The sequence below is a fragment of the Stegostoma tigrinum genome, chromosome 16 (genome assembly GCF_030684315.1).
Source record: "Stegostoma tigrinum isolate sSteTig4 chromosome 16, sSteTig4.hap1, whole genome shotgun sequence".
Lineage (NCBI taxonomy): Eukaryota > Metazoa > Chordata > Chondrichthyes > Orectolobiformes > Stegostomatidae > Stegostoma > Stegostoma tigrinum.
The window spans coordinates 42,340,803-42,365,630 of NC_081369.1; the positions used below are offsets into that span (position 1 = coordinate 42,340,803).

The 24,828-nt window shown below is 41.4% G+C and overlaps 2 protein-coding genes across 2 annotated transcripts in view; one reads left to right on the forward strand and one right to left on the reverse strand.

Moving 5' to 3' along the window:
- Nucleotides 1–759: 759 nt before the first annotated feature.
- psmd7 (proteasome 26S subunit, non-ATPase 7) lies at nt 760–14,503 on the reverse strand. The gene is made up of 7 exons (XM_059651738.1): nt 14,311–14,503; nt 7,870–7,961; nt 7,094–7,186; nt 4,899–4,996; nt 3,727–3,807; nt 2,432–2,523; nt 760–1,603 (listed from the first exon to the last, which is right to left on the reverse strand). The coding sequence occupies exons 1-7, from the start codon at nt 14,382–14,384 to the stop codon at nt 1,177–1,179; spliced, it is 957 nt and encodes a 318-aa protein (XP_059507721.1). The 5' UTR covers nt 14,385–14,503; the 3' UTR covers nt 760–1,176.
- A 39-nt stretch (nt 14,504–14,542) lies between these two features.
- Nucleotides 14,543–24,828, forward strand: part of dhx38 (DEAH (Asp-Glu-Ala-His) box polypeptide 38) — a 144,638-nt gene continuing 134,352 nt past the window's right edge. Inside the window, exons 1-2 of the mRNA XM_048546464.2 lie at nt 14,543–14,753; nt 16,759–17,117. Coding sequence (XP_048402421.1) covers nt 16,810–17,117 — 308 coding nt within the window. The 5' untranslated portion in view covers nt 14,543–14,753; nt 16,759–16,809. The remainder of the gene's footprint in view (nt 14,754–16,758; nt 17,118–24,828) is intronic.

Sequence of the window (24,828 nt, forward strand, 5' to 3'; positions counted from 1 at the left end):
AGAATTAAGAAAGGGAGAATAGAATATGACTGCAATCAAAAGCAGACTGTAAAAGTTTTTAAAGTAAGTAAAAAGAAAATGTGTGGCGAAAATGAACATGGGTCGATTACAGGCAGAATCAGGATAATTTATAATGGGAAAAAGTAGGGCAGAAAGCTAATTTATTAATGTGTTCCTTTTTCACTGAGAAAGATATAAGAAATCTCCCAAAATTAGAGATCCATGCGTGAGGGAAAACAAAACTTCAAGGGAATTTGTTCCAAGTAAAAATATTGCGCTAGAGAAATTCATAGAGCTGAAAACTGATAAATCGCCTGGACCTGATATTCTAAATCTCAGACTGCTGAAGGAGGTAGTTACAGAGATAGTCAATGTATTGACAACTAGCTTCCAAAACCTATAGACTTTTGGAATGATTCCTGCAGATTGGAAGGTAGCAATAATCAGTCCACTATTTAATGAAGGGAGCAAGGGAAGGCAAAACAGAATTACAGACCTGTTGATTTTACACATTTCTCACTTAGGCAGGCTGTGACTGGTGGGATACTGCACAGATCAGTACATGGGCCCAGCTATTCACGATATACATTAGTGATTTGGACATGGGATCAGCTGTAACATTTCCAAATTTGTAGGTGATAAAAAGCCAAGTGGAAATGTGTTGTGAGGAAGATATAAACCTTCAATTGAAAAGACCACCTTTTCCTTCAGTGTGGGCAGGCTGCTAAGTTTAAAAAGTCAGTGTACTAACAAAAAATGCCAGATTGAATTCTCTTTTATTCATTCACTCGGCCAACAAAATTGAAAAAGAAATCATTCTGTAGATGAAGCCACAGTAGTACCCTTAATTGCAAGGGATTCAGATTAACTTAATACCTCCATTGTGATGCTGCCAGGGAAAAAAAAATTGTAAAGGTTATTTTCAGAAGCAGTTTGACATTAGGTATTCTCAGTAGCTTATAGAAATGAATAACAAATTTAGGACAAATTAGTAAAGCAATATTTATAATTTTTCAAGATTAAACATGTACATTGTACAGATACAGAAAACTGGCCCATGCAAACACAATGGCTGTAAATGTTGGCCCTTTTAATTAAGTCAAAATATTAACATTCCCACTCAATGCAGAGTGTTCAAATTGAAGGTCTTTTTTTAATATAAAAGCACTGTACAATTTATTTTTTGTCTTTCTTTTCTTCCTTTTTCGATTCACATTTTTCTTTGTCATCTTTCTTCTCTTTCTTTCCTTCTTCCTTTTCTTGCCCTTCCTTCTTTTCTGCATCTCTATTGGCAATTTTATTATTGATTAAGTTGTGCAGAGCAACTACTGATCGGATAAGTGAAGCAAGATACACCACCAACATTTGATCATTCGTCTTCAGGTAAAAGGCTTTCACAAACTCCTGCAGATTAACGTCAGGCAGTAGATTGAAGACGTCCTGCAACTGGTAAATAATTTGATGGTTGATGGGCAACTTTCCTGTGGCCACCTTCTCCAAGTAATTTCTTATCTCTAAAATTTTTGAGTTCAGTCCTTTGAGACCATGCACTTGGTTTGTGATTCGCTGAGACAGTGTTCCTACTGTGGTATCCTTAATATCACTGTAATGGGGACACAAGGACACAAATTGAACATTATTCTAAAGTTGGGTCTTAAGTTATAAGAACATAAGAACCAGGACCAGGAGCAGGAGCAGGAGTAGGCCATTCAGCCCTTCGAGCCTGCTCCGCGATTTCAATAAGATCATGGCTGATCTTTTTGTGGACTCAGATCCACTTACCCATGTTCTGACCGATAAGAAAATCAATAAGAAAATTGATATAAAATCAGACAACTTAAACATCGCACAAAACATTCAAATCACCATTTCATAGTCTGCATGCTAAAAACTGATTATAAACATCATTATCATACGACAGTGACTTACAACTGATGTGCTGTGGCACACTGTGAGCTGTGAAGTTTTGTATAAAATTAATGAAAATCAATGTAAAATAAATTTGAAACATTAATGCATTTGATCCTTCTTTAGCTTGTTGTATGCATTATGTTGCAAACCTCTCTACTAAGACCATAATCATCATAAGTGCAAGTAAATTTCATATTTAATTGAAAAAGGTGGGGCAGGGAATTATTACTCTCACTGCTGAAAAGGTTGGAATTGTGCCAAAGAAAAATAATAATCCTATGTCAAGACCAATGGGCTACAGCTCAACTGATCGGTTAAACAAGTTTAATTATATACCCAATTAAAACTACTAAAATCAGCAGAATCATTTAATTCCAAACTTTTATTCATCTAATTAAAAAAAAAATCAATACCCATCTTCTGCAAAATAAATCCCACTATCACAGTATCAAAGGGAGATGATGGAATAATTCACCGAACTTTGTTTTAGGATCAAGAATTGCTGACATTTCCAGCTTACCGTAACAAGTGCTCTACTCCAACCTCTTCTGCTTCTTCTGCTCCGATTTCACTTGTGACATGTTCAAATGTTTTGGAAGTTGGAGTTCCATCCTGTTGAAATACCACAGTAAATACTGAGCTTTTTAAAAAATTCATTGATGGAATGAGGGCACTGCTGGCTGGGCAGCACTTACTGCCCATCCCTAATTATCCTAAGGACAGGTAAGGGTCAACCACATTGAGTTACATGTGGGCCAGGTAAAGATGGCAGTTTTTTTCCCCCCAAAGGATGGTATTGAACCAGATGGGTTTTTCCTAGCAATCAACAATAGATTCATGGTCATCACTAGATTCTTAATTCCAGACTTCTTTTAAAATTGAATTCAAATCCCACTATGCACTGCGGAGGGATTTGAACCCGGGTCCACAGAACATTATCTGGGTCTGTGGATCAACAATCCAGCAATAATACCACATCAGCTATAGCCTCCAATATCCATTTACAGACAGTTCTCATTTTATGGAGATTTGAGGTGAAGATGTTGACCAGCCATTCATTATTTTCCTTTATAATTTCCCCCCTTTGACATGAAGGTACTAATCTTTGTTTGCTATGTGCACTGGAAGATGGCTACAGCTCAAGGAGACATTGCTCATGGTAGTTATTTTACCAAAGTAGGTATTGCAGTCAAATCTAAGCATTTATCATCTCAACAATTACATGCACACAACCTACACTAAAAGTCATTGCCAAGCATCCTGAATCATTCTGCTTCCAGACCAGCTAAGTGAATTGTACATTTCGCAAAACTGCCCTGGCTAGAAATCGAAAGGAATCTCTGTGATTTGCCTCTGACAGTGGTGATAATTGAATTGGCTTTGCTTCTTGGGCACTAATCTGAACCTAGCTGAAAAGTGTTCATACATTTCTCAGATAACCACTGATCATCATCCAGTAATGGAAGGGATGCTATTAAATGCTACTTTATTTTTCCCACGTGTGGAAGAATATCCAAGTGACAAGCAAGTCAGAATATGAAAATCACATTTCTCAAGAATGTGGAGAAAGTCAACAATTTATTACCTTTACAAATCAAAGAAAGTGCTGTTTTTTGGCTTTTGGGTTTATAATTAGGGTAAAGTTTAATTTCAATTTTAGTGTAATGACTTTCGAAAAACATAAAGTTCTTTAAACTCATACCAAAAGTATAAATCACATTTCAGTGGGTTTTTGTCACTGAAGAAAATTCCATCCAAATGAATAATTACATTTCAGGCTTTGACATGTGTCACTAAATTCAATGCAGTACTCACATCATGAACTTCCTCTACTGAAATGTAAGCCTCTGTAGGGAGCCCCAAGTCTTTTGGTTTGACATCAATGATAACCAAAACCTTTAAAATAAAAAAATCAGAACACATACTTTTACCTTAGTCTCATGAAGTCAAAACATTGATAAAATAGATAATCTCTAGGAATCTCTCAGGAAATAAGCACACTATAAAACAGAAATGCAACATTTATGTTATTGCATCAGGTTTCATGTTGAATAATTACAACTGTTGTTCACAAGTGCTGCAACTGAACGTTAGAAAGGGGGAAAAGGAAAGTGTTGTATTCTCATATTATCATCCTGCTAAATACATGAAGAAGTGAGAACAAATAAACCAAATTGTATGTAAATATCACAGTAAATTCAAATTTTTATACATCTTTTGTAAGGAATTTTTAAAAAAACTATATATGAAACAGCCATGATTGACAAGTTATTAACTAATTTCACTCCAGACAGCCTTAAAATAGAAGATTCAGTCACATCACTCCCATCCATACATTCTTGTCAATACTTTTAAATACTAGTTATATTTTAAGGCTTTAAATACTTAAATAAATTTACAAGCATAATTACTACATAAATACGCTCATGAGATCTTGATCTCAGACTGAATTATATACCTGATCTAACAATCAAAAGTTGAATATACTTGTGAAAATAATTGTGGTATACCACACAAGATCCTTCGTGAGAAATACAAAATTAAAGTGTCACCATATTTTAATTATGTCCATCTGGATGAACACAGCAGGCCAAACAGCATCTGATGCTTGGCCTGCTGTGTTCATCCAGCTTCACACCGTTTTATCTCGGATTCTCCAGCATCGGCAGTTCCTACTGTCTCTGTGAATATTTTAATTCTATTTGTTTTTAAAAAAAAATTGATTAAAGTCAATTCATTAAGATTTAATCATATCTACATTAAAGAATGTGAAATTCTTAACAAAAAGAAATTCTTAAACTAATGAAAATGTGGAAGCCTGTATTCAGAAGGAATACACTTTTGCCATTAAAATTATTTTGCAATTAAAAAATTAATATCACCATCCAAAACAAACATCTGCATACATAATGTAAACAACACTGATTTGGTATTTACAATCAACTTTTGGAAGGTTATTCAAAGGAGTAAAAAGTATAAATCCTTACAGAATTAGGACAGTATCGTTTCATCAGTTCATTGATAGCGATGTCATTTTTGTGCAACTTAGGTCCAGTGTGGTACCATCCAACAATCCTTTCCCTGGCTAAGGCAATAGGTAATCATCCATTAACATTATATACTTTGATGCATCATGTTGAACAAGCAGCAAAGCGAGAATGTCATCGCGTGTACACAACTTAGAAAGAAAAGTCTCATTTGAAGTGATGTTTGTTGTAATTAGTAACAAGATTTATGTACCACATAACAAGACTCTGTATCGAATATGGCAGCACATGAACAGGACTTTATATTGTTCTTATTTCGAAGCCAAATAAATGCAGGTTTCAAACAGAAAATTCCTGTTTAATGTCAATTTAATTGCTCATTCTAAAACATATTTTCTCCAATTTGACATTCAGGTATGCAGGGAAACAGGCTGAGCTATGGATGTGAGTTTGCTCACTGAGCTGGAAGGTTCGTTTTCAGACGTTTCGTCACCATTCTAGGTAACATCATCAGTCAGTCTCCGACGAAGCACTGGTGTTATGTCCCGCTTTCTGTTGGTGATGTCATTTCCTGCATTGGTGATGTCATTTCCTGTTCTTTTTCTCAGGGGATGGTAGATTGATTTGGAGCCAATGTGTTTGTTGATGGAGTTCCGCTTGGAATGCCATGCTTCTAGGAATTCTCGTGCATGTCTCTGTTTGGCTTGTCCTAGGATGGATGTGTTGTCCCAATCAAAGTGGTGTCCTTCCTCATCTGTATGTAAGGATACAAGTGATAGTGGGTCATGTCGTTTTGTGGCTAGTTGATGTTCATGTATCCTGGTGGCTAGTTTTCTGCCAGTTTGTCCAATGTAGTGTTTGTCACAGTTCTTGCAAGGTATTTTGTAGATGATGTTCGTTTTATTTGTTGTCTGTATAGGGTCTTTTAAGTTCATTAGCTGCTGTTTTAGTGTGTTGGTGGGTTTGTGGGCTACCCTGATGCCAAGAGATGCCCAATGGGGAACTTCAAACCAGCGTCTACAGGAAAACAACACATACGGACCAAATACTGAACAACAGGAGCAACCATCCCAACACCCACAAACGAAGCTGCATTAGAACATTATTCCAACGAGCCACCACACGCTGCAGCACAGAGGAACTACACAGAGCAGAGGAAAATCACCTATACAGCGTATTCAAAAAGAATGGGTATCCTGTGAACACAGTCCGCCGATTCCTCAGCAATAAACCCAAACAAACAGACTAAACGGGCTCAGAAACCATAACCACTCTCCCCTACATCAAAGACATTTCCGAAATGACTGCCAGACTACTCGGACCTCTTGGCATCAGGGTAGCCCACAAACCCACCAACACACTAAAACAGCAGCTAATGAACTTAAAAGACGCTATACAGACAACAAATAAAACGAACGTCATCTACAAAATACCTTGCAAGAACTGTGACAAACACTACATTGGACAAACTGGCAGAAAACTAGCCACCAGGATACATGAACATCAACTAGCCACAAAACGACATGACCCACTATCACTCGTATCCTTACAAACAGATGAGGAAGGACACCACTTTGATTGGGACAACACATCCATCCTAGGACAAGCCAAACAGAGACATGCACGAGAATTCCTAGAAGCATGGCATTCCAAGCGGAACTCCATCAACAAACACATTGGCACCAAATCAATCTACCATCCCCTGAGAAAAGAACAGGAAATGACATCACCAATGCAGGACATGACATCACAAACCCAAGGAAACCTAACCAGATAAATAGAAAGCGGGACATAACACCAGTGCTTCGTCGGAGGCTCACTGATGATGTTACCTAAAATGGTGAAGAAACGTCTGAAAACGAACCTTCCAGCTCAGCGAGCAAACTCACATCCAGAACCTCAACCTGAGCTACAAATCTTCTCAAAACTCGCTAGGCTGAGCTATGTTACTCAAACTGACCAGAAAGAAGTGTATGATAGTAATACAGTTTGCATCTTTTATTGATAAAGCAAAATAGCTACTGTTCCAATCACTTCCACTTAGGGAATAGACCTCACATCCTCTAAGTGCCCTATTAGGGATCAGAAACTGAACAAAGATTGAGCCATTCAGTTTGACTAAAATAAAACAGTAACGAGCAGGTATAATCTAAATTTAGGTTAAAGAGAAATACTTACTATAAAAGGAATCTTACCATTTACTTTCTTAAACATTCCATACATGTTTTCCAAATAATCATGATCCAGGAACCACACAGAATCATCTTTCTCATCTTCATCGAATGGAACTAATATGTTAAAGAACATTCAAAAACTGAGATGTTCTCAAATATCAGGCAATTACTAAAACTCAAAATTAACTGTAAAATTGTAGTGTTCAGGAAATTCCTTTCCATTTCAACAAGTGCAATGTTAAAGAGATGTCCAGGCTTCAATTATCAAGACAAATTAATAAAACTTCAACATTAGTTACACAAAGTGAGAGTAAAACTTTCCTGCTTGTCAAAGTTTACAATAACTGATTTTGTTTAAATTATAAAAACTGAGCATGAAGGACCTTTGCTGAGCTAACAATATTTACAGTCACAATAGCACCTTTGAAAGAGTTCCCAGTTCTGTAAAATGTAATAAAGTTAAAGTTATGGAGATAAATTTGTAAACAAAGATCCAAGAATTTTTTAAATTCAGCAGATTACTGCTTTGCAGCCGTGACAGGAAGAATCTAAAGAAGAAATATATTTTGTTATTGATTGTTCAAAACTGGAATTAATATTGAATTATAGTTTTGAAACTTGTTTGACCATTTCAGAGCAACACTTATTGCTTTAAAACCATCCAAACGAGAACTTGGATTGCAAATGTTAGATCTCAATTGAGGATTTTGTCAGATTATTCAATATTATAAGCAAATAACATTCAATGATTAATAGCAGTTTATTAGTAATAATCAGATTTACTACTAATTTCTTACCTGCAAAACTATTTGAAACATCAAGCACCTTTTTGTGCCAGGAACCCAGCAACACTCCGACTACTCTTTTTTGATTTCCAACTTTTCCTATTCTGAATATTAAAAATGAGAAGTTACCACAATGAATAATTTAACAATTATTAACAAAATATGCAATATTTATCAAGCAACAGCTTGATTAATTACTAATGGATTATTTTCATTCACTCCAATGTATTATTGATTATGTTTAACCATCTTATTGGAACTAACAATTATATTTGTCTGACATTTTGTTTCATAAATTCTGAATTTGCTGCCATTCATGTAATGAGGCAGGGCAAAATATTACTTGGCAAGCAAAGCTATCAACTTTCTGTCTTTTAAGAAGCACTGCCCATAGGCATTACCATCAAAGGAACTTATCTATATTTAATTGCACACTCTTGATATAGAATTAACATTTTAAGCTTGTTCTCCACACCACATACTACAGCAAAAACTCGCAGCTTGGCAGTACCTTCAAGCTTATGAATTCCAACTCCACCACAGCACTTGATGGATTTCAACAATTCAGAGTTCAAACTGAGGCACTATTTTTTGGAACAGACGCATAAAAGCTCAGACTTCTTGCTCAAATGGCTACACAAAAAAGAAAATCATTGAACCAGAGTGGTTACAGTGCAGGAGGCAGCTATTTGGCACATTGTCTCTACACTAGCTCTCTGAATGAGCATTACAATGTGGTACCATTCTCTGGCCCTTTCTTTAACCATGCACCTTGATTATTTAAATAAAATCATCTACTGGCACCTTGAATATCTCATTTGAACCTGCTTCTTTGGCCAAGCAGTGCTTTCTATACCAGTTAGTTCAGCTGGTTGGGTGGTTGGTTTGTGATGCAGCGTGATGCCAACAGAGTGGGTTGGATTCCCATGCTGCTGAGGTTACAACAAAGAACTCTCCTTCACAAATTCTCCCTTTGCCTGAGGCGTGGTGACTTTCAGATTAAACCACCACCTGTCATCTCTCTCTAATGAGTGCATTCCAATGGTCTGGTAGGATTATGCTATCAACTTCACCAACACCTTCCAACCCAACCTCAAGTTCACCTTGGCCATTTCCAACACATCCCTCACCTTCCTGGGCCTCTCAGTCTCCATCTCAGGCAGCCAGCTAGTAACTGATGTCCATTTCAAGGCCACCGACTCCCACAGCTACCCAGAATACACCTCCTCCCTCCCACCCACCCTCCTGCAAAAATTCCACCCCCATTCCCAATTCCTCCACCTCCGCTGCATCTGCTCCCAGGATGAGGCATTCTACTCCCGCACATCCCAGATGTCCAAGTTCTTCAAGGACCGCAACTTTCCCCCCGCTGTGGTTGAGAACGCCCTTGACCGCGTCTCCCGTATTTCCCGCAAAACATCCCTCACACCCCGCCCCCGCCACAACCGCCCAAAGAGGATCCCCCTCGTTCTCACACACCACCCCACCAACCTCCGGATACAACGCATCATCTTCCGACACTTCCGCCATCTATAATCCGACCCCACCACCCAAGACATTTTTCCATCCCCACCCTTGTCTGCCTTCCGAACAGCCCACTCTCTCCGTGACTCCCTTGTTCGCTCCACACTGCCCTCCAACCCCACCACACCCGGCACCTTCCCCTGCAACCGCAGGAAGTGCTACACTTGCCCCCACACCTCCTCCCTCACCCCCATGCCAGGCCCCAAGATGACTTTCCACATTAAGCAGAGGTTCACCTGCACATCTGCCGATGTGGTATACTGTATCCATTGTACCCGGTGTGGCTTCCTCTACATTGGGGAAACCAAGCGGAGGCTTGGGGACCGTTTTGCAGAACACCTCCGCTCAGTTCGCAATAAACAACTGCACCTCCCAGTCACGAACCATTTTAACTCCCCCTCCCATTCTTCAGATGACATGTCCATCATGGACCTCCTGCAGTGCCACAAGGATGCCACCTGAAGGTTGCAGGAACAGTAACTCATATTCCGCTTGGGAACCCTGCAGCCCAATGGTATCAAAGTGGACTTCACCAGCTTCAAAATCTCCCCTTCCCCCACCGCATCCCAAAACCAGCCCAGTTCGTCCCCTACCCCCACTGCATCACACAACCAGCCCAGCTCATTCCCTCCCCCCACTGCATCCCAAAACCAGCCCAGCCTGTCTCCGCCTCCCTAACCTGTTCTTCCTCTCACCCATCCCTTCCTCCCACCTCAAGTCGCACCTCCATTTCTTACCTACTAACCTCATCCCACCTCCTTGACCTGTCCGTCTTCCTTGGACTGACCTATCCCCTCCCCACCTCCCCACCTATCTTCTTTTCTCTCCATCTTTGGTCCGCCTCCCCCTCTCTCCCTATTTATTCCAGAACCCTCTCCCCATCCCCCTCTCTGATGAAGGGTCTAGGCCGGAAACGTCAGCTTTTGTGCTCCTGAGATGCTGCTTGGCCTGCTGTGTTCATCCAGCTCCACACTTCGTTATCTTGGATTCTCCAGTATCTGCAGTTCCCATTATCTCTGATACAAGTCAGACGGGGATGGGGGAAGAAGGGAAATAGAGTAAGCGAGAGGGAGACCAAGATCGAGAGTGCGCGCGCAAGAGAGAGAGAGAGAGAGCGCGATAGAGAGAAAAAGAGAGGCTGGCCGTGTAACCAGTTATTTACTGAAAATATAGTTGCAGCTTAAAATCACACTGCCTCTGCTGAGATATAGTTTTACTCACTCATTCCTCAAAAACACAAATGTGTGGTGGATAGATGAAAATTCGATTTCACACAAATTTAAGCAACAAAATGATGGCGAATTTTAAATTTTCCTATTAGCTGGTGAAACATAGACATTTAATTTGATAAGTCAGGAATATCAGACTTCGTAACTGGATAAGGCCAGTCAGCCCCTCAAGCTTCCTTCACATTCAGTAAGATTTTCATCTCCACCCCAATTTTCTGCCTGCCCTTGACTATTTAGGTGTGCAGTTGTGATGCCAAGGCATATGAGGCTATGGGCCAAGTGCTGAAAATGGGATTAGAATAGGTACAGGTAAGTTTTTACTAGCATGGATGTGATGGGTCAAAGGACCTTATACTATACCGTAGATCTTTGACTAGTTCGTCTCCCCGAAAGCTTAAACATCCCAATTGTCACTATATCGGGTCCCCTCAGGATCATGTGTTTCAATAATACCTCCTCTTACATTTCTAAACACCAGTTAGCACAGGTGTAGTCTGTTCAATCATCCCTTACAGGATAATCCTCTCATCCTAGGAATGAGTGAGTGAACATTTTCTGAACTTCTTTTAACAATTATATCATTTTCAAATAAGCAGACCACAAATGTACTACAGACGTGTCTCGCCAAAATCTTGTACAATCCATGTAAAATTCCCCTCTCGTATTCATGCGATAATATTCCATTTCTGCTTTTCTAATCACGCCCCATGTCAGAGTACTAACTTTGTTAGTCATGTACAACCACACCCAGATGTGTCTGTACCCTCGAGATTTGCAATTTCTCTCCATTTCAATACTATGTTGCTTTTCTACCTTTCCAGCCAAAATGGACAAGATCACATTTTCCCACATTATACCCCCTTTTTTGATCACTCACCCATCTATATTCCCTTTCTACCTTCTTTTGACAACTTACTTTCCCACCTATCTTCACATTATCCACAAATTTAGTTGCCATATATTCAGGACCTCCATCCATCCACATCACTGAAAAAAATTGTAAATAGTTGAAGCCCCAACTCTGGTGTCAAAGCACTTCACTGGTTACAGCCTACCAACCTACCAATTGAACCTACCAATTATATACTGTAATGGTATTTATTTTTCCATTTGGGTCAGTAATACTGCTCTGAATCAGAGCCCTTTTCACCAATATAAAGAAAAACATCTATCACTAATTTTATTACTGAAGCTAAATTTTCAAAATTTACTGAATTTCCTAGGATGGTGACGGCGAGCACGAGGGGGCATAGCTTTAAATTGAGGGGTGAAAGATATAGGACAGATGCCAGAGGTGGTTTCTGTACCCAGAGAGTAGTAAGGGAATGGAATGCTTCACCTGCAACGGTCGTAGATTCGCCAACTTTAGGTACATTTAAGTCGTCATTGGATAAGTATATGGACATACATGGAATAGTGTAGGTTAGATGGGCTTCAGATCGGTATGACAGGTTGGCACAACATCGAGGGCCGAAGGGCCTGTACTGTGCTGTAATGTTCTACGTTCTATGAATATCCCATACAACACTCTCTCAGTATGTGTAGATACACAGGCACTATTTGAAGACAGAGGCAGTCTTCAGGTTGCGAATGGGTTCCGTTCTGGAATTGCTTCTAAGTCAATTTGTATGCAAGTCAGAACACAATGCAGAATAATGTAAAGGATCAGCTTGATAGTACAGAAAATGTTTGTATGTCGGGCCTTTAAAAACTACATTCATGTATGGGGAAATTCATGTATAGTATAATGAATTCATATTAAATATGATTTTAGTACAAATAAGTGTACCAAATATGAAAAATAGGATGTCGAGAAAATTGATATTTCTTAAGAGATGAAATAGGCATTTAGCTTAATGCACATAAACAGCTTTTAAGTATTTTTTCACACTTGCTCTTTAATCAGATTGGCCATGCTAAATTGCCCACAGTGTTCAGGTATCTGTCGATTAGATGAGTTAGCCATGGGAAATGCAGGGTTACTGGGTCGGGGGATGGGTCTGGGTGAGATGCTCTTCAGAGTGTCGGTGTGGACTTATTGGACTGAAGGACCTGCTTTCACACTGATTCTATGTAAGAGTACTGAAATACAAGTTAGGTGAATGTGAGACACACACATTGCTGGAATGTAAGTAACCAGACACATTGCAAAACGATAACCAATTTTGACAGACCAGATCAAACACCAGAGGTTCAGAGATAGCAAAGGCAGATGATGGAGTCAGACAGCGTAATGCAGGCCAGGCAGCAGAGGAGCAGGAGAGTTGACATTTTGGATCAGGACCATTCTTCAGAAATCGGGAGGGGGAAAAGGAGTTGGGAAATAGAGAGAAGAGGGGTGGGCCTGGGGAAGGTAGGTGGTATTATGATAGGTGAGGAGTGACCCACTGATTATAGAAGTTGATTATATAGAATTTACAGTACAGAAACAGGCCATTTTGCCCAAGACCAATGCTTGTGCTCCACAGAAGGTTCTAGCCAGCCACATCAGCGTATCCTCTAAGTGCATGTATGGCAATCACCTTAACTACTCCACATACCAACAAGTTCAAAAGGTGCAGATCATAAGTTTTAGCAACCTAATTAGCATTTAAACATTTATATATTTATAATGATGTGCAAAGAAGCAAGGGTGATGCAAGAAAAAAAATTCACACAATTAGTTAAGATATGGATTGTACTGCCTTAAAATGTGGTGGAGGCAAATTCAATAAGTAATAGGCAGGGGTGTGCAGAAAAAGGAGATCGGCACTCGGCTCGTTTAAAGACACGGTGATGGGCCAAATGGCATGCTTCTGCATCATAACAATTCTGAGATTCTGAAAAATTCTGTAATTACTCCAGTTACAAAGACATCAACAGTACAAATGTGATGCTTAGGCTCAGATTCTCAACAAAATGACATGAATTTGGAAAATGTGATAGGTTAGGGAGAAACATCCTATTTCCTCTGGAATGAAGGAGTTCAGGGTAAGGCACATAAGCTTCAAAATTACGGCTCTGCCATTCAGCAGCGATAGCAGTAAACTCTTATTCACACAAAGAAGTCTCGGAAATCTGGAACTCTCCCAAAAAGAGCGATGGAGACTGGATCAATTGAAAATTTCAAAACTGAAGCTGATTTTAATTAACGTGTTACACGATCAAGTAACGTATGCAAATACATGCCGGGCCAGATGAAAGATGTGGAATTGCCCACTCCTGTTCTTATGTTTCACAGCAGCATCCGATTACGCTAAACATTACAATGTACTACAGTGCGCAACCTTCGTTTTCAATTCCTGCTTAAAAATTCGCACTCTTGTTCAACCTAAGTGTTTAGGTTTAATTCTGTTTTTCTCCTGGGACTTCAACCAATCACCTTTAATCGATATTTGCAACTAAATAGACGAATTAAAAGATACATGGTCCAAAGATACAGCACCCTCTTTAGCGGACTGGATTACAAACGGAAATCCATTTAAAATCCAAACGGCGAGAATAAATGTAGATGGAAACAACGATGACTTGGCAGCTGGGACCGCATTTAGTGACGGTGTTGCTCGTATGACTCAGCAGTAGTAGCGGTAGCTGCTACTCCAGGCAGTCGCTGGGTGCGGAAGAAGGCCACAGGCCCCGAACCCGCCCTTTGCAGCAGCTCAGCCAGTCCCCGAGAAAACTCCGGGCACATGAGCCGGACTCCAAACCGCCTGCTTTCTACCTGTTAAAATGATCCACGACGCTCAGCAGCACCAGCGGGTGAACGACCACTTTCTCCACCACAGGATCCGGCATCGTGTCCGAGCGCCCGGGGCTACCAGAAACAGAGAAGCTGTGAGGGGGCGGGGGGGGAAAGCGAGAGAAAACACAGAGAGACGAGAGACAGGAAACGGGTAGAACACAAATGACCTCCTTCCCGGCTCATGACCCGGTAACCGTCGCGGGAACCGGAAGTTGCTTGTTGCGGTGTGGGTGCCATGTTGGTGAGGGCAGTGAGAGTGATGGCTGAAGAAGGGCTGTGAGACAGTGGGACTGCTGGCCAACAAGCCTCTCGCTATCTGGCGCTGGTGTGAACGGCAAAGTTGGGTACTGGTGCGGGAGCTACTTGGTGTGAATGGGCGAAGCGGCCTTTGGGAGTGGGAATATTAAAATTCGCACGAACAGGTACACCGGGCAGTGCTCCTGTAAGGGAGGGTAGAGGAATTGTTAAAATTAGTCATATCGTTTTGTTTTAAAAATGACCGGGGCTACAGAGGTTCCCGCCCATTCAACCGACGTTCCCTTCAAGAAGCAGCTTCGCAAGCAGCAAGTGTGCAACCAAATTGTGAAATAGACTGAAATGTCGGACTGTATGTTGTTGCCTCCCAAATTTCTGGCCATTCGCCCTACCAATCCGCACTTGAGTCCTCCAACCAGATTTCCGCCCCGGCATAGCAGGAAAACGGCGCTATAAATGTCACAGATTAGATCCCATGTCATCATCGCTCTCGACTTGTCTGCAGCTTTTCACATGATTGAACACAGTATCCTCCAAAGCCTCCCCAATGTCATCTGGTAGGGTGGGCTAGCGCTCACTCATCACTCTCATCTGTCCAATGCGGCTGGAGAATCACCAGAAATGGCTTCCCCTTCTACCCTCAGATTGTAGCCTCAGTTTCCCGAGGATCTGACCTTGATTCCCTTCTATTTCTGTTTTTGCAGTTCCTTAGCAATGTCGTCCAAAAAGCAGTGTCAGTTTTCACACGTATTCTAATACATCTGTCTTCACAAACTCTCGACTCCTCCATTGTGTCCAAATTGTCTGCTTACAAAAGATAAGCTGTTTTAGGAGCAGATTTTTTTTTCCCTAAAGTGTAGGAGGAGAAGTAGGCCATTCAGTGGTGATATGATAGTGCTCAACTCCAGTTTCCTGCCTTTTCTCCCATAACCCTTGATGTCCTTATTGTTAAATATCAGTCCACCTCTGCCTGCAATATACTTAGGAGCCCACTATAGACAATCCTCAACGGTAACAAATTCTATAGATGCCATCTTGCCTTTTTTCTCCTGCAAAGGGAAACAACCTTTCTGCATCTACTCTGTCAACTTCCCTAAGAATCTTGCATGCTTCAACAAGGTCATCTTTCAAACTGCAGTAAGAGCAGCCCCACCCTGCTCAACCTGTTGGTTGGACAGCACCTCCACACCCAGAATTAGCCTGGTGAACCTTATCTGGACTGCCTTCATTGCCAATACATGTTTCCTCCGATAAGGGGCCCAAAACTGTTCACAATATTCCAGCTGTAAGCTATTGAATGCCTTGTCTTGTTTTCAGAAAGACTCCCCTATTTTTCTACTCCATTCTCTTTGAAATAAGACCAATATTCTATTTGCCTTCCCTATTAGCATGCAAAATCAGCAGGTAGCTTTGAAATTTTTACATATGACTCCTAAATTACTGTGCTACAGCTTTGTGGTCTTTCTTAATTTAAATAATATTAGGTCCTCTAGTCTTTCTACTGAAGTGCATGGAATATTGGGAACATCGAAACCTTTGTCTGCTTCCTAACTACTGACTCCATTTTCCTATGTGGCAACTAGGTGGAGCCACGTCTGACTGTTTATTACTCTACTATCATATGTGATTTAGAAGATGAATGTCCACCTATGTATCTGCACCATCACCAAATCTATCTATTACATACCACTTGACTGTGCCCCCTCCCTCAAATGAAACCTGTATCTCAAACAAAATAATGATCCTGAGCACTCATTTCATTTGAAACTTTGAAAGAGGTCCTATTTATTGGGAGAAAAACTTCTATAAAATACTTGCATGTTTAACAAACAAAGCTATTGATGATGTAAGTTACTTTTTAGGATCACTAGTTTAGCATAGTTAGATTTCTTTTCCATCTTATGCCGTATTCTTTGATGATTGCTCAGATTTTATGTTTGCAATAGGAGTTATGCTGGCATTGCAACTGAATTACATCACTGTTTATTGTGCTTTGAAGTGCATTCTGAACAACTGGGTAGCATGTACCACTTGATGCATCACGATTATCTATCTTTAATGACTGTGTGTTGGAATATAATTGTAAATAATTCTAGTGGATTCAAAAATGAATACTTTATCTGATTCCAAGTGTATCTTTGCAAAAATACTGGTTTATTTTCCTTGTTCCAGGAGCAGTTACTGAAATCCTGACGTTGACATTACCTGCTGTAGCTATTGAGCATGAATGATGATGACTCCCTTCACCGGTTGGAGGGCAGTGACCCTGGCAATCAGGTTGGCGGATTAATAATCAAGAAGAAGATTGCTACAGATGATCAGCATATCTTTCGAGCACCAGCACCAAAGACCTCACTGTTAGGGCTTGATAAATTGGCTGCTCAGAAAAGAAAAGAGCGGGAAGAGAAAGAAGAAGAAGAAAAGAAGAAATCAAAGGTATCGTCCTATAAAGACTGGGCAGAAGGAAAGGAAGACTTTGGTTCTGATGAAGAAAGTGTTGACAAAGTAGGCAGACGTGGGAAAAAGGAGAGGTATGACACTGTAGTGATGATTTACATTAGTTGTACCTATTTTTCTTCCAGTAATAGTTGTTCAGTCGCTTCCTTTAAAACATGTTAGCAGGACACAACTAGAATGTAGAATGAGAAAAGATTGTCTTTAATGTGTGAGAAAAGACCCTACCCCTTTTCAGAAATAAACCCTACAGAAAATCATGAAATAGCATGAAGGCACCTCAGACCACTTCAGTCCTTTGGAAATGAGCTTATGGGGCATCTATTGTGAAAACGCAATGGATAGGAAATCTGACATGTTTCTGCTTCTAGGGGTATTCCCAACAACAGATATAGTACAGCAGAGATGGTTGGCCAATAAAGATTGTTAATTGGCTATTGATGACCTTTATAACAGACAGCCGAGATTTTAGGAGTTCAGAAAAGCCCTGAGCTGAAATGGGACAACCACCCAGTGGCTTAATGCCTTCTTCTTTTAACATTCCAAAGCTGAGGAAGGGGGGGGGGTCCCCATTGGAATAGTTATTACCATGACTCCATTGCCTGGCTACCAGCCTTCAAGGGTACCTCACTGTTAGGGCTTGATAAATTGGCTGCTAAGTGAAAGTGACGGGGAGTGTGGAGTTAAATGGAAAGATAAGCAACAGGATAGCATGTGTACAGGCGGGTTGAAGCTCGAGGCAGACTAGGAATACAGCAAACAGGAAGGTTAGTTTAGGACATCTTAGGATTTCCAATATCTCTGATAATGATAAGAAAGTTAGCATTAAGACACTTTACCTAAATGTTTGTAGTATTCACAACAAAGTAGATGAAATAACAGCACAAATCATCTTGAATGATTATGATGTGGTAGATATCACAGAGATATGGTTGCAGGGAGTTCAGGACTGGCAGTTAAACATCCAAGGATTCACAACTTATCAAAAAGACAGGGAGGTGGGCAGAGGGGGCGGGGTTGCCTTGTTAGTTAGGAATAAAATTAAATCTACGGCACTGAATGACATAGGGTCAGAGGATGTGGAGTCTGTGTGGGTGGAGTTGAGGAACCACGAAGGCAAAAAAACCATAATGGGAGTTATGTACAGACCTCCTAACAGTGATCAGGACCAGGGGTGCAAGATGCACCGAGAAATGGATAGGGCATGTCAGAAAGGGAAGGCCACGGAGATCATGGGGGACTTCGATATGCAGGTAGACTGGGTGAATAATGTTGCCGGTGGATCCAAAGAAAGGGAATTCATGGAATGTTTACAGAATGGCTTTTTGGAACAGCTTGTGATGGAACCCACAAGGGAGCAGGCTATTCTGGACTTAGTGCTATTTAATGACCCTGACTTTATAAAAGATCTTAAAGTAAGGGAACAATTAGGAGGCAGCGATCATAATATGGTAGAGTTCAGTCTGCAGTTTGAAAGAGAGAAGGCAAAATCGGATGTTATGGTGTTACAGTTAAATAAAGGTAATTACAGGGGCATGAGAGAGGAATTGACAAAAATAGAATGGAAGCAGAGCCTAGCGGCGAAGACAGTAGACCAACAATGGCAGGAGTTTCTGGGTGTAATTGAGGACACAGTACAGAGGTTCATCCCAAAGAAAAAGATTATCTGGGGTGGGATTAGACAGCCATGGCTGACAAAGGAAGCCAGGAAATGTATCAAAGAAAAAGAGAGAGCCTATAAAGTGGCCAAGAGCACTGGGAAATCAGAAGATTGGGAAGGCTACAAAAACAAACAGAGGATAACAAAGAGAGAAATAAGGAAGGAGAGGATCAAATATGAAGGTAGGCTAGCTAGTAATATTAGAAATGATAGTAAAAGTTTCTTTTAATACATAAGAAACAAACGTGAGGCAAAAGTAGACATTGGGCCGCTCCAAATTGATGCTGGAAGGCTAGTGATGGGAGATAAGGAAGTAGCTGAAGAACTTAATAAGTACTTTATGTCAGTCTTCACAGTGGAAGACATGAGTAGTATGCCAACAATTAGGGAGAGTCGGGGGGCAGAGTTAAGTATGGTAGGCATTACAAAAGAGAAAGTGCTAGAAAAGCTAAAAAGTCTAAAAATTGATAAATCTCCTGGCCCCAAAGGGCTACATCCTAGAGTTCTGAGGGAGGTGGCTGAGGAAATAGTGGAGGCTTTGGTTGTGATCTTTCAAAAGTCTCTGGAGTCTGGGAAAGTCCCAGATGATTGGAAAATTGCTGTTGTAACCCCCTTGTTTAATAAAGGAACAAGGCAAAAGATGGAAAATTATAGGCCAATTAGCCTAACCTCGGTAGTTGGTAAAATTCTAGAATCCATTGTTAAGGATGAGATTTCTAAATTCTTGGAAGTGTAGGGTCAGGTTAGAACAAGTCAACATGGATTTAGTGAGGGGAGGTTGTGCCTAACAAACCTGTTAGAATTCTTTGAAGAGGTAACAAGTAGGTTAGACCAGGGAAACCCAGTGGATGTTATCTATCTAGATGTCCAAAAGGTCCTTGATAAGGTGCCTCACGGGATGCTGCCGAGTAGGGTGAAGGCCCATAGTGTTCGAGGTGAGCTACTGGCTTGGATTGAGGATTGGCTGTCTGATAGAAGGCGGAGAGTTGGGATAAAAGGCCCTTATTTTGGAATGGCACCCGGTGACAAGTCATGTCCCGCAGGGTTCAGTGTTGGGGCTGCAGCTGTTCACTTTATATATTAATGATCTGGATGAAGGGACTGGGGGCATTCTGGTGAAGTTTGCCGATGATACGAAGATAGGTGGACAGGCAGGTAGTACTGAGGAGGTGGGAAGGCTGCAGAAAGATTCAGCCAGTTTAGGAGAGTGGTCCAAGAAATGGCTGATGAAATTCAATGTGAGCAAATACGAGATTTTGCACTTTGGAAAAAAGAATACAGGCATGGACTATTTTCTAAACGGTGAGAAAATTCATAAAGCAGAAGTACAAAGGGATCTGGGAGTGTTGGCCCAGGATTCTCTAAAAGTTAACTTGCAGGTAGAGTCTTTGATTAAGAAAGCAAATGTAGTGTTGTCGTTTATGTCAAGAGGGTTGGAGTATAAAAGCAGTGATGTGCTTCTGAGACTTTATAAAGCTCTAGTTAGGCCCCATTTAGAATACTGTGTCCAATTTTGGGCCCCACATATCAGGAAGGACATACTGGCGCTGGAGCGTGTCCAGCAGAGATTCACACGGATGATCCCTGGAATGGTAGGTTTAACGTATTGAACGGCTAAGGATCCTGGGATTGTATTCATTAGAGTTTAGAAGGTTGAGGGGAGATCTAATAGAAACTTACAAGATAATGTATGGCTTAGAAAGGGTGGACGCTGGGAAGTTGTTTCCATGGGCACAGCCTTAGAATTAGAGGGGGTAAATTTAAAACGGACATGAGGAGACATTTCTTCAACCAGAGAGTGGTGGGCCTGTGGAATTCATTGCCACGGAGTGTAGTGGAGGCCGAGACATTAAATGCCTTCAAGGCAGAGATCAATAAATTCTTGATCTCACAAGGAATTAAGGGCTACGGGGAGAGTGTAGGGAAGTGGACTTGAAATGCCCATCAGCTATGATTTAAATGGCAGAGTGAACTCAATGGGCCGAATGGCATTACTTCCACTCCTATGTCTTATGAAATCTCAGCGAAGATGCATCTTCTCAGTTTCCTTGTGGCCTCAGCTTTTCTCAACAGCACTATGAGATGCTGGCCCTCTGAATAGATGAGCTACTTGAGGTGGCGGGCTGTTGTCTTTAATTGTATGGTAGACCCAGAGAGGCCTGTGTCTTCCCTCCATTTGGATGGGAGGGCTCTTGTGGTGCAGTGGTAGTGACCCTATCTCTGGACCAATTGGTCTGGACTCATGTCTCCTCTGCATTGGAGCTGTGCAATAACATCGCTCAGCTGAGTGCTTAGAAAGTCTCTTCACCCACATGGGCTCAGATCTGTACTTGGCAGGATGGAATGGAACAATCCTATGAGCTCCCTGTACTCAATGTTTTAGTTGAGAAGTCAGCCAAGTAGTTCTCTGTTGCTGTTTGCTGCAAACTTATCTTCAATGGTCAGTACGCAACTTGAGATTTCTACAGCTCCATGGATTATAAAACAGGCTTTATTGGAAATGTTTTAAATAGGGCTTGAGCCCTTTATTCATTGTGGAAGCATGATGCTGAAATAGGACGTGTAAAAGCCATGCTGCTAGAGTATTTCTACTGTGGTCAGAACTTCTATCACAATATCATGCATCATCACAAAAAATCCCATGGCAGTCACTTTTGGCTCTGGAGAGTGTCTAATCTATCTCAAATCACCTGAAAAGTTGGAGCTACAGGTGAAGCTATTTATTCATACTGTTTTTTCCTTCTAACAAGGCCATGCTGATTATCCTGATCAAACCTTGCCTCTCTAAAGGGAACCTCACTGAATTGAGGGCAAATTATGATTGGGAAATTGGTTGAGGAATATTCAAACTGACAGGATGTAAACAGTGGTGTCCTACAGGGATCTGTGTTTCGGCTTGAATTATGCACCATTATTTATTGATAGTTTGATATTGGCTTAGAAAGTTATACATCCAGATTAAGTAATTACATAAAGTTGGGTGACACTGTAGAATCATAAAATCTCTACAGTGCAGAAACTGGCCCTTCGGCCCAACAAGTCCACACCGACACTCAGAGAATCCCACCCAGACCCATCCTCCTCATCGCACATCCCTGAACACTATCGGCAATTTAGCATGGCCACTCGACCAAACCTGCACATTTTTGGACTGTGGGAGGAGACCAGAGCACCTGGAGAAACCCACACAGATGCAGGGAGAATGTGCAAACTCTACACAGACAGTCGCCCGAGGCTGGAATTGAACCCTGGTCCCTGGCGCTGTGAGGCAGTAGTGCTAACCACTGAGCCACCGTGCCACCCTGGTAGGTGGTATCTATCAATATTTTATCAATATTGAAAGTTTTTGAGAAGATTTGCAGCTCTCGGATTGTGGATGAGGTTGCAGGCTTGCTCACCGAGCTGGTGTGTTTTGTTGCATTTGTTCCAGCGTGGTTGTCATTCATGGTTGGTTGCTTTGGAGTATAAAGTTTTTGTGCGCTCAGTTTCCTGGTTGTGGGCTTCGTTGATCATAACTCTTATCATTCTGCAGCCGTGCTGTGCAGATGATCTTTGTGCCCGTGGATTGTTGATCAGTGGTTTATATTTTAATTTTAGTGACCATACCTGTTTCTGAGGCATCTGTGCAGGAAATATAGTTGTTTGCACGTCGATCAGATGGATGGCATTTGTCTCCCTCCAGTGAGCCAGTCTGAGGGTGTTGTGCCTGTAGGTGTTTCAAGTTTTTGAGAAGATTTGAAGCTCGGGTTGTGGATGAGTTTGTAGACTTGCTCACTGAGTTGATGTGTTTGGATGTAACCGCAGCCTACCAATTCACCTTTGCAAATTTATGGTAAGTGAATGATGAAAACTATGGCGGATGGATTTCAATGTAAGGTTCAAGTGTGAGATTATCCATTTTGGACTGAAGAAGGATAGATCATCTCACCCATCCCTTCCTCCCACCTCAAGCTGCACCTCCATTTCCAACACACCACCTCATCCCGCCTCCTTGACCTGTCCCTCTTCCCTGGACTGACCTATCCCCTCCCTACCTCACCTATACTCTCCTCTCCACCTATCTTGTTTTCTGTCCATCTTCAGTGTACCTCCCCCTCTCTCCCTATTTATTCCAGTTCCCTCTCCCCATCCCCCTCTCTGATGAAGGGTCTAGGCCCGAAACGTCAGCTTTTGTGCTCCTGAGATGCTGCTTGGCCTGCTGTGTTCATTCAGCCCCACATTTTGTTATCAAGGATAGATCAGAGTTCTTTCCAGCTGCTATGAAGTTAAATACAGTGGTTCTCCAGTGAGACTTTAGGTTTCAGGTGCATAGATCTTTAAAATGTTTAAAAATCTTTAAAACAGGTTACAGAAAATAATCAGGAAAGTGAATAGATTGCTGGCCGTTTTAGCTAGAGGACTGGAGTGCAAGGATGCAGAAGTTATGTTACAGTTATACAAAACCCTGATAGACTCCACCTAGAGCACTGGGGGCAGACCTGGGCATTACATCTTAAGAAGAATATTTTGATCTTGGAGGGAGTATGATGTAGACTTATGGGAATGCTACCTAACCTAACTCAGGTTAAGTTTTGTGGGGCGATCATACAAGTTAGACCTGTTTTCTCCAGAATTTAGAATGTTGAGTGATCTGATTGGAGCCTTCAAGTCTTATCTGCAGGAAAAGACAGGGTAGATGAAGAGAAACAGTTTCCACTGGTTGGAGATTCTAGAACTAGGGGCATAGTCTGAGAATTGGGGCCAGACTGCTCAGGAGAGATGTTAGGAAGCAATTTTTTTGATTTTCAATTTTTTGTAGTCACGTTTACCTAAGTATAGTGAAAAGTTTTGTTTTGTGAGCGTTGGAGGCACTCTTTAGCAAATAAGGACATACAGATCGTAAGGTGTTTAGAGAGAGGGAGGCATACAGAGATGGGCAAAGCAAGATCAGCATCGTTTGAAGTTAGAGAGTCCATTCATCAGCCTAATAACAGCAGGGAAGAACCTGTTCTTGAACCTGCTGGCGCTTGTGTTCAAGCTTCTGCATCTTCCGCTTGACTTTGTTTTCAGTTGGGGAACGCAGAGATTGTCTTCTTTGGCACCCAGATTCCTTGCCTTTGGAAGAGAGGAGGAGGACATACCCCCATCTGCATTAATGGAGCAGAGGTGGAAAGGGTTGTGTGTGTAAAGTTCCTAGGAGTGACAATAACTGACAACCTGTCCTGAACTTTCCATGTGGATGCAATGGGCAAGAAGGCACAGCAAGGCCTCTTATTCCTCAGGCGGCTCAGGAAACACGGCATGTCCATAAAGACCCTCAGCAACTTTTAGAGATGCACTATTGAACGCATACTATCTGGGTGCATAACGGCCAGTTAGAGCAATTGTCCATGACTGTAAGAAACTACAGAAGGTGATGTGCACCTGCACCTGTGAATGAAATCTGTAATGGACCACAAAGCGTGGTAGATGCTTGGAACCCCCTTCCACAGACGACAGTGGATACTGGATCAGTTAATTTTAGATCTGAGATAATTTTGTTAAAATAAAGTTATTGAGGGATATGATCCAAAGGCAAGTAAATGGAGTTTGGCCACAGGTCAGCCATTATCTCATTAAATTATGGAACAGACTGGAGAGGCTGAATAACCTATACCCGTTCCCATGTTCCTAAATGGAGATTAGCTCTCCAGAATTTTCTCCCAACTATGACACTGGTGTGAGACTCACTGGTCTATAATTCCATGCTTTAACTCCATCACCCTTCTTGAAAAGTGGAATCACATTAGCTGTCCTCCAATCCTCTGACACCTCACTTGCGGCCAGAGAGGAATTTAAAAAAAAAGTCAGATCTCCGGGGATTCCCTCCCTCCCATCTCTCTCTCAGCAGCTTGAGATATAACGCATCTGAAGCTGGGCTTTTATCTAGTTTTAAACCTGAGTATGCAAATAATTAAGCTGACAACCAGTTTAGGCTTTTCAGTCAGATTTCCAGTCTGGGTGTACTGGAATCCACATATATTAATATCTAGGGCCCTACCCTTCGCAGTCAGACAGAAAATGTTCATGTCCTGAGCCTCTTTCAACTCAGCTGAGTAGATGAGTGAGTTCATTTGTTAGGGTAATGCTCTGACCAATCAAAGTCAATC

Coding starts and splice junctions, on each gene's coding strand:
- psmd7 (XM_059651738.1), bottom strand. CDS start 14,384: ATGCCGGATCCTGTGGTGGAGAAAGTGGTCGTTCACCCGCTGGTGCTG. Junction 7,962..14,310: donor GTCGTGGATCATTTTAACAG/GTAGAAAGCAGG, acceptor TTTAATATTCAG/AATAGGAAAAGTTGGAAATC. Junction 2,524..3,726: donor CAGTAGAGGAAGTTCATGAT/GTGAGTACTGCA, acceptor GTATTTCAACAG/GATGGAACTCCAACTTCCAA.